This window comes from Sphaeramia orbicularis, chromosome 15, assembly GCF_902148855.1.
Source record: "Sphaeramia orbicularis chromosome 15, fSphaOr1.1, whole genome shotgun sequence".
Taxonomy (NCBI): domain Eukaryota; kingdom Metazoa; phylum Chordata; class Actinopteri; order Kurtiformes; family Apogonidae; genus Sphaeramia; species Sphaeramia orbicularis.
This window is the reverse complement of record NC_043971.1, coordinates 42,748,246-42,765,214: the sequence shown is the minus strand read 5'-3', so window position 1 is coordinate 42,765,214 and position 16,969 is coordinate 42,748,246. Positions and strand designations below refer to the sequence as shown.

The 16,969-nt window shown below is 37.2% G+C and overlaps 1 protein-coding gene across 1 annotated transcript; it reads right to left on the bottom strand.

Moving 5' to 3' along the window:
• Positions 1 to 5,017: 5,017 nt before the first annotated feature.
• Positions 5,018 to 16,675, bottom strand: crls1 (cardiolipin synthase 1). Its single transcript, XM_030155682.1, has 7 exons — positions 16,056 to 16,675; positions 10,832 to 10,969; positions 8,438 to 8,567; positions 8,275 to 8,360; positions 7,988 to 8,056; positions 7,069 to 7,160; positions 5,018 to 5,531 (listed from the first exon to the last, which is right to left on the bottom strand). Exons 1-7 carry the CDS (start codon positions 16,509 to 16,511, stop codon positions 5,438 to 5,440), a joined length of 1,065 nt encoding a protein of 354 aa, XP_030011542.1. The 5' UTR covers positions 16,512 to 16,675; the 3' UTR covers positions 5,018 to 5,437.
• Positions 16,676 to 16,969: the final 294 nt, after the last annotated feature.

The following is a 16,969-nucleotide window of genomic DNA, read 5'->3' as shown; positions in this document are numbered from 1 at the left end:
GTATAGCACATTTCAGCAACAAGGCAATTCAAGGTGCTTCACACAGGACATTGAAATACAATGACAAGGGAAAAAGAAACACATTTAAAACATTGTAAAAGAAACATGTAAAAGGTGATTAAAACAGCGTGTAAAACTCAAAAATATAAAAACACACATAATAAAGTAAGAATTGCAGGACAGAGTTTTGAAAGAGAATATAAAATTTAAAAAGTCAAAAGCCTTTTAGTCAAAGGCAGCAGTGAACAGGTGAGTCTTTAACCTGGACTTAAAAGAACTCAGACTCTCAGCAGACCTGATATTTTCTGGTAGTTTGTTCCAGATATACAGAGCATAGAAACTGAACACTGATTCTCCATGTTTAGTTCTGACTTGTGGAACACAGAGCAGACCTGCACCAGATGGCCTGAGTGGTCTGGATGGTTCATACTGGACTAGAAGGTCTCTGATGTTTTTTGGGCCTGAACCATTCAGTGCTTTGTATACTAGCAAGAGAATTTTAAAGGCTTCATTTCAAACTGTTTGTTGTATTTACTTTTCATGCTAATATGTATCAAAGACATTCACCGGCTGGAAAATAAGAGAAAAGTTAGATTTTTTTTAAGTCTTTGACAGAACCAGTAAAAAAAAAAAAAATTAAAAAAAAAAAATCCAAAAACAAGAGCCACCTGGAGGGCATCATCTACTACTGTGAAACTATCCATCTCCCGTTTGTGTTATCAAATATGGACTAATGTTAACATTCTCAGAGGGGGAAAAAATGCACAAAAACTTCTCTAAACAGTCATTTAATGAGCACAGGTATGAATTTGTTCTCAGTGATGGATGTCTTATTTTGAGAATAAGGCTTTTTAAATTATTCAGCGAAGAGATAATGAGCAGACATCCCACACAGGGCCATGAAAACAACTCGCACAAGCCTGGCAGTCACTGGCGCACTGTCGGTAATGAAACCACATTACTCAAGTGAGCAGGGAAATAAGCGGAAGAGTTGAAAAGGTTACACCGACGTGTTTCTCTCATCGCAATGTTTTCTTGAGGGTAGAATCAGCAGCGGAGATGGAATAAAACCACCAGTGGGGATCGATGAAAACAGGTCCTCTAAGTTTGCTGGCGGTCTCCTCAGATCTTTACATAACCTCCAGCTTATTGGGTTTATTTACCCCTAAGACCCAACAACATGAAAGAGGTGTTTTAACATTGATTTATGATAGATTCGTACATAAGAGTGAGCATGAAAATATGGTTCAAATATGCACCTGAGTTAGACCTTTTCCAATGCCTCCACCAAGGAACGGCAGAGGTCATGATGTCATTGGGGTTTGTTTGTTTGTCTGTTAGCAAGATAACTGAAAAACTTATGGACAGATTTTGATGAAATTTTCAGGAAATGTTGATACTGGCACAAGGAACAAATGATTAAATTTTGGTGGTGATCAAGTGATCATGTGGATGCTCATAAAAGCTTAGATTAAAATTGACAGTTATATCAAAAACAGAGAAAACTGAAAAAAAAAAGTGACTTTTTCAGGAAAATGTATCCATATAACGACAAACGTATCATATTTGATAAATGAGTTTTGAAGCCCTCTACATGATCAATGTGATATTTTTTTTCTTGAAAAATCTGATGTATACAATTAGATACATGCAATATACAGATAATCCACCAGGGGGAGGAATTCACCAGAGGCCTTTCCAGTGACACTACAAGACTGTCATTAATGAGGAAGGAGGCAGAACTTTGCCAGTTTTGAAAAGGGATTATCAAGTTGTTAGACATTTTTGTGTTGTATTATGTTTTTGTTCGTTCAAAAATAAAAAAATAAAAATTTGAGCATTGAGACCTGATGTATCAAATATGATACAAAATTGAAACTCATACGTGGAAATTGATACTTAAAAAGAAAATTTTTTTGGTTGTTCAGAAGGACCAATAAAGGCTCCAGTTTCAAAGAACTGGAATTTTCTGTCAATGATTTAATGGTTCAGGCTTTACAGGGTTAAAATGAACATAATCTATGAGTCCATCCCCTCTCATTTGTCCGACTCCATGGGTTTTACTGGTGAATCAGTGTTGTAGAAGATGGCAGTGCTTCCACGTTCACTATGTAGCCTCTGAACTTCCAAATGGGTCATATCTGGTGACCATGAAAAGATGACAAACTACATTTTACACCAATTATTTACATCACAGGTGTTAAACATGCGGCCAGGGGGCCAAATCCGGCCCGCCAAAGGGTCCAGTGCGGCCCCTGGGATGAATTTGTGAAATGCAAAAATTATACTAAAGATATTAATCATTTTAGTTCAGGTTCCACATACAGACCATTTTAATCTCCAGTGGTCAGATCAGTAAAATACTATCATAATAACCTATAAATACTCACAACTCCAAATTTTTGTCTTTGCAAATGCAAACATTTTCATGTCATTTTACTGTATTAAACTAAAACAAACTAAATTTTCACAAAAACCCAAACAACCTCAACAAGTATGAACATTTTGAAATGCCTGAAGTGGAAGTTTAACAATATTCTGCCTGTTATTAAATGTTTTGTGAATTTGTTGATCCACTGTGATCTGTAAGTTGTAATTTACATGTGTAAATGATAAACTGAGACAGAATATTGTTAAAATTGCACTTAGTTTTCTTAAGAAATTTTCATTTGTTCATGCTATTCACATTGTTTTAAAGGATAGTTGTTACTTTTAAACATTTTCATTGCATAATTTTACTTTTTTTGCTCTAAAACATACAGGAAATTTTGGAGTTAACATTATTTATATATTATTATGTTGTTATTTTATTGGTCCGGCCCACTTCAAATCAAATTTAGTTGAATGTGGCCCCTGAACTAAAATGAGTTTGACACCCCTGATTTACATGTATTGACAGGATTAGTGGATCAGCAGGTATTAAACAGTTTACGTCAGTAGATGGGTTTAGTCGTTGGTGGCTGTTTGGGTTTTTATGAGTTAATAGAGTATTCTGATTTGACCTGCCCTGCACCACCTACTCATGCATGTGATGATATATTGCATTCAGAATCACTCTGACATCATTGAACTCTGCTAAATATTGTGCCATTGTTGAAATCCACCTCCTCTCTTCTTCACGTGCACAGTTCCATTGACGTCATAGCTGGATGTTTCAACAAGATGATGCACCTTGAAACACATCCATGTTGAAACTGTCAGTAATCTAGTTTTATTTTTTTCTTGTAATAATAACCCAAAAAAGTCCTTTGCATTTGTTTGCATCTGTCTGATGAAGCCACACCTTTCGAAACATAAAAAAAATAATTTCTGCAAATATTTCATATTTGAGGTTATGTAAAATTTGAAGGGTGTCCGATAACTTCTTTCCACCACTCTACACCCGTTGCTCCCTTACCAGTATGAGTATCACTCACCTGTTCTGTGATAACTTCTCCAACCTGCCCCATGATCATACACTGACCCCAAAAGACCTGAAATATGTAGGTCAACATTGCCGTCCAAATCTGATGCTTTGACCCCAGTTTGACCTTTAAAATGAAGGTCAAGGTCGAGGCCCGAACAAGAGCTTCCCAAGTTGCACCAAACATGAGATCGGACGATTTTAGTGAAGAGCGATAACGTTGACACAGCTGGACAGACGGACACACAGACGGACGCTGCAGCCAATGAGGTTGCAGCATCCGTTCGTTGAGTTGCCTCTTGGGGAAATCCTCTGACATTAAATCCAATCTTCATTTTACAGCTGTGGTGTAAAGTTTGGGAGTGACACCAAACTTTGCTGCAGTATTTTCCACGTTTCTGAGGTACACTGAAGGACAATTCTAATTATTTTGTCATTTCCAACCTCCTTCCAGAATGATTCTCAAATAAATCACACTTAACTGAAGAGTACATTTGTGTCGCTGCCAAAACGTTTGACCGTGACTGTTAGGTTTCAGGTGTTTCTTGTGAAAAGAGCCACAATGTCAGAACAGTTTATGATTGAGAGGATGCAGCTGAAATAAGTGTTAAATGTACTTCTAAAACATGTTATTTTGGAATTTGCACTATTAGTACTTTGTGGGTTAAACAATATTTCATTATATTCAAAGGTCCAGGGTGTAAGATTTGCATGGATTTGGGATTATCTTACCATCAGTGTTTAATCATCTGAAAGTGTGTCTTTTATTACTGTAGAATGAGTTTTGTTTTTTTTTATCCGCCTTCATTGAGTCTGTGTTGTTTACACCTCAGAACACACTTTGTCGTCCTCATAGTTACCGATCCTGGCGAGGCATACCGTCTGTGGCCACCATAGGGGATGGCGAGGGGTGTATTTGGTTGATTGCAATCAGTCACACATTGATGTCATACATACCTCGTACTTGCATATTTGGATATTTCTACTTTCACTTAATTTTACTTTCATTTCAACGGTATCTTCTTCTCACTACTTTTTTGTTTCTTTAAATTGTTTTCAGATGCTGTCGAGTTCAACACAACTATTTTACTGCAGTGAAATCTATTTAAATGTGCTTTGTAGCGAGTATGTTGTCTGTACATTTTCCTTTTATTTTGACAGATTTTACAATCAAGTATTTGCAATTTGTACAAGATCCTTATCTGTATTTAGGAAAATTTGGTTTTTTTTTATTGTTCAATCGCTAAAATGCCAGAAAATAATAGGCATTTAACAAATTATACTTAACAGAATACAACAAATGCTTATTTATATGGAAGCTAAAAATAATCTGAATATTTAAAAAAAAAGAGATTCAATCATAAATCCTTGTAAAAATAATATGCAGGCCTCAGATATAATATTCACCACATCAGGCCACACTAAGATCAAGATGTGCAGCTGTGGAAGCACGTCAGCATATTTTTACACTCCGGTTTTAAATCCTGATGATTGATTTCGAGTGGATAAACTGTCAGATAAATGCATGTCATGGAAGATTAAACATGTTTTTTTTTTCCCTGCAAGCTGAAAAAGGCAGCTCCTCCAGTGAAACATACACATGATGAACACAACTGAGGAGGTTTTCTTTTTTTTTAATCATAAATCACTGATTTACAAAACTGACAATCATGTGACACTGATGAGGCTGATGTGACAACCTCAACCTCTTGATTGAAATACTAAGACAAAACCATCGCTCCTGTCAGATCTGTGTGGTGGATGGCCCTTGTGTGAATTTGCTGTTTCTATTTGTACGTCTCTACTCCTCAGCCACTCCAGAGGCGTTTTCTTTAGTGTTGCAGCAAAACATCTGCGGCCGCAGTTTGTTTCCACGTGTCGTTGCCATGACAACTCATAAATGGTTGTCAAAGCTACTTGGGTTTGGCTCTTCGCGATGGCGCATCTGTCTGTCCAGCATCTGTCAACGCTGATCAGTGTCTCTCTCTCTCGGCTGTGGTTGTTCTGCTCTCTGTGTGGTTCCTGGTACGGTCGTCATGGTGATCTGGTGTTCAGCACCTGGACGGTTTTGCGGCCGTAGTGCCAGTAGCTGTAGCCTGATGCTGTTGTTGTCACTGCTGTAACATACCTGCAGAAGAACAGGTTTCATATATCACATAAAACATCTGCAACTGATCTATCCATCAGAATGAACAGAGATGATGTTTACTTTCAGAATTATTTTCATGGTTTTTTTAGCCTCCAACAATGTTATGTTTGAACTGGCATTTGAATGTCAAATCTAACATCCACAGCTTTGGTTCCGTCATCTTGACACAGGCTGTCTACATCCTGTACACTGATTTTTTTTCAAATGCTGACCTTAACATACTTGAGCCACTGCCTTCTATGCTCCATGAACTCTAGTAATTTTTTAGTGACAGTATATGGTGGAAAATGCTACGGAGGATCCAACTGCTTGCTGCTTACATTTGATTTTGGTTTAATGCTCTTTTTGTCTTTTTGAGACACTTTTATTATTGTAAATGCATCATGTAACGGTGGCTCCACTTATTAATTTATCATTTTCTTACTATTATTATTTTAAGAACACAAGTGCAAACAATTCTCTTTGAGAACATGTCATGAAATCCGTCTTTTCTTCCGTGGTGAATGAAGCTCAGTGATGTGCTGTATTTAATCAAATATTCACCAAAGCCTTCATTTCTCTGCAGGAGGTGCCAGACCTTTATTTGAAGGAGGTTTTTATTAGAGAAACACTTTTATTTCTAATTCCCTCTATATGTAATAAGTAAAATGGGTCATATTTATGTGAAACCTTGTTTGGTTCTGCTCCTTAAAAGTACTACATTACACTTTTAATACAAATCCAACACCTTCTGACCATTTTAAAATAAAAGCTCTTCTACACTTAAGTGGCGAGAAACCATTCCATTGATTTATTCATCTGCATTTTTCCATTGTTAACTGAGCTTTTACTATAATATAAATCTTTCCTTCATGTGACATTTGCAAATTTACAAATAACCTCAAGTATTCAGGCACACACCTACAGTAACTGAAATCAGACAATAACATTTTAGATGAGTGATGTAGAAGGACAAAGAGTTGAAAATAGCTGGATTATTGTGTTGAAATTATTAAATTGAACTTGGAAAGGGGAACACTGTGCTAAATTGAGAGCACTGTACTAGACAGACAACAGAGGTTTATCCTTATTAGTTTTTACCCAGTCTGTTTCTGACGCCTGCTCATTTTGAACCCATCCCTGGCTATGATGAGAGACCAGGACAGGAACTGATTCTCAGGTTTAATTTGAGGAAATACAGTATGTTCGTGTACACAGTATGGCAGTTCAACTGTCTACTAAGGTAGACCTGCACAGAAATGTAGGTTACTGTGACACAACCAAATGTTTGTCCTGAGTCTAATCTGTTCTGCAGCTCACTCTGCTTTAGACTGAGTGAGTCAGTGCTCTTGACCTGGACAGGTCTCTGATGGTACAAACATCATTTATGTGCTTGACAGAGATGAAACCATTTGCAGTCACAACCACTCCGAAAATGCATTTTATATGCTTTAACCACTATGGTGAACAATAGAGAAGGACATTATGGATATTAAGATCAAGTGGCTAAATCGGGGTGTATGCAGATGTGTTTTACCATAAACACTGTAGGAAAACGCTGTCTGTGTACTGGAAGACTGGAGCAGCCAGAGACGCTGCAACCAGAAAGAGCTGGATGGCTGTGTTCACCTGCAGAAAAAAGAAAACCACACAATTCAGAAGGAAAACAAGCACTAGAAATCACTGAACATTTGGCCTTTTATTGTTTTTCTGAAGAAATCAGAACCTGTCACAATTAACTGCAGATCTTCTGTCTCTGTCGACAAAACAGGCCTTTTCAGTTGGTAAAAGCTGACACTGTCACTACACAGGTTCATTTAAGTGAAACAATACTGCCACCTTCAAACTCAATGTAAAAGTTACAGCTAGAGGACACCATTTTCACTTTTTTACCACAGATTGTTATTTTACCAGTGCTTTCAGATGCAAGTGTGTTTTAAGGTTGCAAAATATTTGGGAAAAAAAATTGGTTTTGGAAAAAGAAGAGGAATTTTCACTGGATGTCTCGAAGCTCCATTTGGAAAGAGTGAGTTCTTCTAGAATGATTAAAGCTGCCACTCCTTGAATGTGTACACGTCTATTCATATGGGTGTTTTCCTTATGTTTATGGAAGAGCTGAACCAGTGGGCATTAGGGGTTCACTTGAACAAGAAATAATCAAAAATATTCAATTTCTTATTACCATATCTATTTCAGAGGACAACACACCATCCAGGGAGCTTAAAAACCTCCTGAAGAAACTCATCTACAACAGTCCGGTGAAAGTCATTTCATTATTTTGGTGCTTTCCATATTGATTTGACTGTGCCAAAGCCTTATAATGATAAAGAAAACCCTGGATTATGTTCTGTGCTCTAAGGTTACATTTCTGCTAGAACTCCACTTCAGAAGAGAAATGTACAAAATATCCACAGATCAGAACACACGGTGAGTGGGTGGTGCTTTGTGTGGCTTACCTTGCTGAAGAGAGTGGGTTTGAGCTGTGCTGTTGTGTAGCAGGGGTTAAAAAACTTACTAAGGGTCACCTATGAGGAAAAAAGAAAAAGATTAATCATAACTCTGTTAATTTATTCCCAAATATATGATATGGATGCCATCCAAATAATAATGCTCATGTGAACACAGACAAAAACATTACTACAGCAGAATTTGGACCAAATGTTTTGATGTTTTAGTGTCTGTGTAACTGCTAATTTCTAGTGGATTTAATTGTGTGTGTGGGTGTTTGTATTGTGAGTCTCACCGGGGAAGGAACAGTCTTGTATCTGACCCAGAAGACAGCGGCAATCAAACCAATATCTCTGGAAATCACTAGAGCTGTGAGAAGAACTACAACACAGGATATGAAATGTTAGATGAACAACAAATGAACTAAAACCATACGTAGATAAATCCACAGCTTTTACCTGGTATAAGTTGAGCATAGGTGAGACTGACGTATAAAATACTGATGAGAATCTTGTCAGCCAATGGGTCGAGAGCGCTGCCCAGTGCTGACTTCTGATTGGGCCATGTTCTGGCTATGTAACCGTCCAGCTGAGACATGGAGAAACAAGAGATAAGGATATTTTTACCAATACATTAAGGTTCTGAAAGATGAATTTGTCAAGTTTTAATATGACAAATTTCAAACAAGAAACCCTTAAAATGATAAACATCAACTCCCACTGTTTCCATGAAGTGCTTAAAGACAACAGTATGAACTCAGTACTAAATGTGTATAAGTTTTTAATGTATGTTCAAACTGCAGAGTTCCTACACATTCAATACTTGTGACGTTGTGTGTAAAGGAGAATGGTATGATCATGCTTTTGCCTTTGCATAAGGCCAACATTTTCCATCACTTTGATGATGAAGAACTGTGAACACTGTTAATATCCAGCTTCCTTTTTGTTTTCCCATTTAGAATCCAACCAGGCTTTATAGCTGGAAAAAATGAGAAGACTCAGAACATTTCTGTTTCCACAAACAGCTGGAAAACATAGGGATAAGAACTGCCAGATTTCTGATAATATCACTATTGAAGCTGCTTTTTGGTTTAGTTCTTCAAAGATTCTATTATTATTTCTTGATCAAATTTCTGTCTGGAATGAAGCAGCCTTTTATTACACTATAGAGCATGAGATGCCAGTTCTAGGTAACGTTTACTGTAAACCACACTGTGCAGAATGAATCTAATAAAGCTGGGCATAACATCAAAGTACACTGAATGATGAGCAACATAATGAACGATTATGCCCTGTCAAGTCAATATACATTAATAAAATCTCATCAGCATGCATCAACCATCAGCTCAGTTACAATGGTAAACAATGAATCAAAGCCAAAAACCTACAGCGCAAAACAAAACAAAAAAATCAAAGGAGGAGGATTCACAAAAGGTGGCCTGTATTTTTGTATCTTTGCTGAAGTCATATTGGTTGGTTTGTAAAAATAGTAGCAGTCACACTTTAACACTGTCAGGAACTGGACCCGAGATGTCTGTGGTCACAAAGTCCTAAACACTGGTCTTACAAAACACCAAGAACCATTCAAACATGTCATCATGTTTTACTATGCTTCAGAGAGTAAATAGTGGCTTCTCCATTGGACATCTGTACAAAACTTTACCAATATTTACTAAATGTGGAAAAACAGAAGTGCGTAATGTCGGTTTTTCCATTAAATCATAAATGCGATGATCTGTTTATTATCATGGGATAACACAAGAAGTCATTCCATACACATGGCAACGAACATAAATATCATATTGATTTACCGATATATTCATTATTATTATTATTATTATTATTATTATTATTACCCCTCTATCCTGTACTAATTTCAAATATGATTCAGTTTCCTGGTGTGTCCACACACACACACACCGCACCATGTTTGTTTTAAAACTCTTCTTCTTCGCTTACTGTAACATCCATCAACATCCATTTTTTGTTTTTGTGTTCACGTGACTACAGTTGCAGAAAAAGGTCTTTCCATTGCAGTTTTGCGCGATATACCAATTTCACTACGCCCGAAAAACCACCTCTTACCAGCTCAAACATTTTTCATTGAAAAATGAGAGTTTTGGCGAAAGTGTAGTTTTTCCATTAGGTAAATTTTTATGCGCAAGTTACATTTGCGCAATTTGAGGGTCAATGGAAAAACGACAGTTGACACTCATGTTATGCATTATGACATTTAACATTGTACTGATGTTTTCACCTTCACTTGAAATGATCATTCTACAGACACTATCACTGTTCCCATCCCTCTTTGTGATATGAAAACATGCTATGGTTTAATTATGTATTTCTGTCATGACGCCTCCTTTTTGACATTTTCTGACAGCGCTGATGAAAAATTTTGACATCATTATTTTGCTGTCAGAAAAACATGTGACATGGATAAGCTCTGGAGAAAACAATTTAAATGGAGTGGACATTTGGGAGCTACTTCTGAATTCTCATCCATAAATATGCGCTTGTCTAGGCTGACTCACCAGAAGTAGTCTGTTAGAATGACTGTTTTCAAAGTCACCCTCACTACATGAAAAAAACTGCCGAGCTCCAGCTACACACTGAAAATACCACATTTTGATAAAGATTTGGATCATCCAGTAATGAAGACCTGCTCCTTTTTTAGTGATGTCTTCTTTTGCTGGGATTCATCCATTTTAATGCCTCACCATAACAAGTCCCCCTTCCTTTGAGACTCTCTGCAAAGACACTGCAACAGGATCCTTGGCACCACCCAAGACCACAGTGCATATGAATAATGAGAACGGTAAAACAACGTAAAAGGGCTTGCATGTGTGTTACCAGGTCAGTGGCTCCTGCCAGCGTAAACAGAGCCAGACTGAGGTGAAAATGCTGCTCGATGATCAGGTAACCCAGGAATGGAGCCAAGACAATCCGACAGACACATAATAGGTTTGGGATCGTCCATGGGTTCTCATACTGCAACAAAACAGGGAAAATACGTGTTATTTTGTAAAGTGGACGAGTCATTGAACCATCTGCAGCTCAATCAGTCTAACCAAATGGACATAACTAACTAATATTCTTGCTTCTCATGGCAAGAATGGCAAACGTAATTGGTCAAAACTACCAAATAAATTAACTGATTTTATTATGGATTCATGAAAACTACACTGAGATGAGCTCCACCAGGGAAAACTGCACTGAATAAATCAAATTTGTTTTTATAAGTGATGTTAGGTTCACTTAGTTACAATATAGTTTATCTTTGACAGAGACAGACATCTGCCTCCAACATAAAATACAGCTAGAAAGATTCATCTTTTTGTTTTTAAACACTGTTTTGGTTTTAGCATCTCAAATGCAAAGTCTCCTACAATTTCTTTGTACACTATATAATAGCTACTCTTTACATTTTCATGCACAATATTAGTGCAACTCAAAGACGACTGATTTTGAGACGCTTCCATTGAAAATTGTTATTGGGCCTGGCCAAACGAAAGTGAACATCAGGGTCAATTTCTTTTTTCTCTAATACAATACTTTTGATTACTCAGCATGAAATACTTATATCTCTAGTTTCTAAAACTGTGTTTATTTTATTTGTACCTGAATTACAACTGGATATATAAGAAAATATATGAGAATACAGTGTAAATTAAGAACAGTAAAGGTTGTATATGAATGTATACAGCATGAATTCAGAATGTAAATAGCAATGTGTAAATAAATATGTTCAAAATATATGCCTGTCTAATCTTATATTTCATAATAATCAAATACTATACTGATTTGGAATGTTATTTGTTATTTAAAAAAAAAAAAAAAAAAAAAAAACAGCAGACAGATGTGTGTTAAATATAGTTATAAAACATGTTGTCAAAGACTGATAATTTTATCAGTATCTTAATAAAATCTTTGGTTATTATTATGGTGCATCACTGTTACAGCCCCTGGACTGAAGAAACACCTCACTCTGTTACTTTTTTGGATTCTCACTCTGTTACCATGAACTAATGTCTTTTAAAACTAAAATAAAAATTACACCAGTTTCATAGAATGTACACTCATATATTAAGAAAAGTGTGGTATGCTAAATATTTGCACTTTCTTTGAGGAACAGCACTTTTTGGTATTTTTTCCAAACCTTGAATAACTGCTGGATGTTTTTCCTCACTCCGTTACTCTGTCAATGATGATCAATTCATGTTTTCATTTAATATTTGGTTATTATTCCTTAATGGCATGTTAATGTACTTGCTCAGACCTACAATTTGAGCTATCATGGTTGCTGCTAAATTAATTTTTAAAAACAGATATGGAATGATTAGTATTGCTGCACAGTGCTTTCTCACTGTTACTCGCTAGGCCAGGCCCTATTGTGCTAAATATTGTGTGTGTGACTAGTACAACTCACCAACAACTGTATCTATTTATAACACTACATATTGACTTAAGGTTGAGAGGGTTGAGACTACCGACCTTCTACCCCTTAGAGCCTATCCACCTCACTGAATAATTCCACTGCATTGTGAATACATTCAAAGACACATAAATGAATATGTTATAAATCCATTGCCCTTCGAAAACATTCTCATAGGACTTAGATTCATGATTTTAACATCAGTTGTTTTCAGGCTGCTTGTGGTGGAGTCGTTTCTATTGCTACAGGGTGGGGAAGCAAAATTTACAATGAACATTTAGTTGTTTTTTCTCAGCAGGCACTACGTCAATTGTTTTGAAACCAAACATATATTGATGTCATAATCATACCTAACACTATTATCCATACCTTTTCAGAAACTTTTGCCCATATGAGTAATCAGGAAAGTAAACGTCAAAGAGTGTGTGATTTGCTGAATGCACTCGTCACACCAAAGGAGATTTCAAAAATAGTTGGAGTGTCCATAAAGACTGTTTATAATGGAAAGAAGAGAATGACTATGAGCAAAACTATTAAGAGAAAGTCTGGAAGATACTATTAAAGAAGAATGGGAAAAGTTGTCATCCGAATATTTGAAGAACACTTGCACAAGTTTCAGGAAGCGTGTGAAGGCAGTTATTGAGAAAGAAGGAGGACACATAGAATAAAAACATTTTCTATTATGTCAATTTTCTTGTGGCAAATAAATTCTCATGACTTTCAACAAACTAATTGGTCATACACTGTCTTTCAATCCCTGCCTCAAAATATTGTAAATTTTGCTTCCCCACCCTGTATATACAGTATTAACAGGTCTGATATGAGAAAAGAATGAGTCAAAGTGAAAAACCCAAATCTGGTTCTGAGAGCTGATCGAATATGGCATTTTGAGAAATTAGAAGAAAAGAAAACATGCACTCTATTCTGGATCAACATAAAATGTATCATGTTGATAGATATTTTTATGCAACATGTACAGGACTATCTTCGTAGCAATAACCGCCACACAAATGTCAAAAATATGTCCTGTTTGCCATTTAAAATGCTGGCTAAATCTGGACCAGATCATAATCTAGACCATCATCTAGGAGGCCCAAGATCTCGGAGAGATGTTGTGTAAAATGTTCAAGTCAAAATGAGTTGTAGTTTTTCAGTTAATGGTGCAACCAGGCAGAAATATTTGCAATACCCTTGAGAGATGTCTTGCTTAAAAATTAACCTTATGTTGCATTAAAATTTGTTTCGCCCATCACTAGAGAAGGACCCACTGTCTTTACAGAGCTTTTGCATCAGTAATGAATGTATTTTGTCCTTGTTAGCTGTAGACTTCCAAAAATATATGGACACTTTTGTTATTTTAAGTCAATTGATGAGGCTTTTAGAGTAAGGTTGTTACAGTGTGTCAGTAAATGGTCTGATCAGTTAGTTACCAGTGAGCACTTTCTAAACATTTAAAACCAGTTTAACACCTACACCTCAGAGGGGGACCAGGAGCCCCACTTCATGACAGACTGCACTATATTTGGCCACAAATCCCATTTATAAAGACAATGTTCCACATCTCACCTGTGAGTTTAAATGAATTAATGTCAGCTTAATGTCACTCACATTTTAATTCAATTTTCATAAAATCTGCAATATATACTCATGTCTATCCACTTCTGTTATACAAATGTTAATCTTTAGACATGTACCTTTAAAAAATTAGCAATTGATGCATTTTACAATTTGCTTACTGTTTTATTTAAACTGAGCCTAAACCAAAAAAAGTCCTACATCACATAGGCTACATTTCTACGCAATACACTTAAGTTGGAGTCCCCTGATTTCAGATACAGTTTTATGGATTTCATGCATATTTTGTGACATGAGTGCTGGTTGAGTCGTTATTCACCTTTCGTTTTACTTTTTATCAGTAGAAGAAAATACTATTTAATGTTTAGCAGGTCTGATATACAATAAATCCGGGGTGTCAAACTCATTTTAGTTCAGGGGCCACATTCAGCTAAATCTGATCTGCAGTGGGCCAGACCAGTGAAATAATAACATAATAATAAATACATAATGTCAACTCCAAACTTTTCTCTGTTTTACAGTGAAAAAAGCAAAATTACATTATGAAAAGGTTTACATCTACAAACTAACCCTTCAAACAATGTGAATAACATGAACTGAAAAAAATGTAATTTTGACACTATTATGCTTCAGTTTATCATTTCCACATGTACATTATAATTTACAGATCACAGTGGATCTACAAATACACAAAACATTTAGTAACAGGTGGAATATTATTAAAATTGCACTTCTCTTAAGACATTTCAGGTTGTTCATATTTGTTCAGGTTATTCAGATTTTTTGCGGAATTATACTTTGTTTTAGTGTAAATACATACAAATATTTACATTTATAAAGAGAAAAATAGGACCAATGACCCTGTAGCTCACCGGCCAAATTAAAAGCTTTGGGAAATGTATCCAGATGCCATTTATTATCATCCAGTTATGTGTATTTATTATATTACAGAAATAGTGCATGTTTTGGTCATATTCCAATCAGATCTGTAAAAAATTCAAATTCCAACTTGATACCATTGATACTTACAGATTCAATCCACTTCCTATCTCTTATAATGGGAACATTTTTCAAAGTCGCACCAAATCCAGAATCAGATCCGCATCCAAATAATTTCAATACCTCGTGTTGACATCATCATACAGAAGCTGTATACCAAGTTTGAAGTCAATCAGAACTGTAGTTTCGGAGAAGAAGACGATTGAAATTTTTTCCCCATAACAGCCCATGTTAAATTTTCCGCAAGTTTCCAGATCCAGAAGAAGATCCTGATCAGCATGTGGCCATTATGCTTTGGTCATCTCCCCATCAGGGCTGGACTGTAGAAATTTACACTTGATATCATTTATATTTACTGAGTTATTGCATCGATCCACTTCCTATCTGTTATAATGGGGAAATTTTTCAAAGTCGCACCAAATCCAGAATCAGATCCGGAGCCAAATAATTTCACTAACTTTTGTTGACATCATCATAAAGAAGCTGTATACCAAGTTTGAAGTCAATCGGAATTGTAGTTTCGGAGAAGAAGACGATTGAAATTTTTGTAACGGACGACAGACGCCGCATGATGACAATAGCTTACGGCCTGTTGGCCGGTAAGCTAAAAATTTGGAGTTGTGAGTATTTATAGGTTATTATGAGACTGAATTGGTCTGAATGTGGAACCTGAACTAAAAGGACTGTTAATATCTTAGTGTAATTTTTGCATTTCACAAATTCATCCCAAGGGCCGGACTGGACCCTTTGACGGGCCGGATTTGGTCCCCGGGCCGCATGTTTGACACCTGTGCTATAAATGAACGACCCTATGTTACATATATTGTAATGATAATACTCATATGAAAATACACAGTTTCAAATCACATTAAACCCCTTCAACATTATCAAGATTCAAAATGCATTCATCATTCCAGTAAACAGAATACACAGCTCCGGTAAGTAGCCCCTGCACCCTGAACCCTTTGGCCCACATTGAGCCTGTTGGTCTGGTCCACAGTCTGCTTTAGCCCACTCAGCTCCTGTCCACTGTAAACAGGACTAAAGTGTCCACAGCCCATCACTCACCAGTTCTTTAAACTTGAACAGTCCCTGTCCCGGTACCACAGTGTCCCCACTCCGGTCTTTGGGCTCTACCTTAGAACTCTCCTTTGACTCCTCGGTGTTTCCACTACACAGCCCTCGCGCTCCAGGTGGCAGTAAAGACAGGTAAGCGGCCGCCGACCTCTCGTGACCTCCCCGGTAGGAGAGTAGGTCTCCTTGCGCGTGCCGGGACGCCGGTTTGACGCACTGGAAGACCCCACTCCAGCATCCGACCCGGGTGTCCGTACCTTTCACTCCCAAGAGCCACGAGCTGCTCACCGGGGGCTGTTTCAACCTCGCGCACCCGTTGACAGGTGTGTGCCTGTGCCGCCATGATACAGGCTCCAGTAGACACACACCCGTACTCCGCGCGACTACCTCACGCCGAACAGTTACGGCCTTTCGACACAACAACGCGGAAACTCTCTGAAAACACATCATTATCACAGTCCTGGTGAGACCCCGTTACCGACCCGCTGGTCTCGTGCCCTGAGTCCCTGTTTTCATCGTTAAGTTAGAGATTTTGACGGTCAGAACCGACAGGACTGGAGCTCGAGCCAGCAGGCTGCCATGTTGCCGTAAAGCGATCCTGCAGACGACGTCGTAAAACGGCCGGCGAGCCTCTAAAGGATTTTCTCCTGGTCTGTGCTGTACTCAAACATGACTCTGGAGCGTTCATTTTTCAAGACACCTTTCATATGGAAAATTTGATAAGACAAAGAAACTCTCAAATTAACGGAAGTTACATGAAAAGTATTTTTGTTCACAGAATTCCACTAATTTACAATGTAGAGCTCGGTAATACATATGTTGTGTATCCATGTTTACATGTTGTGAAGGAAGAACTAGTACATGCACAACGTACTCAATTAGAAAATACTCCAGAATATACAAATGGA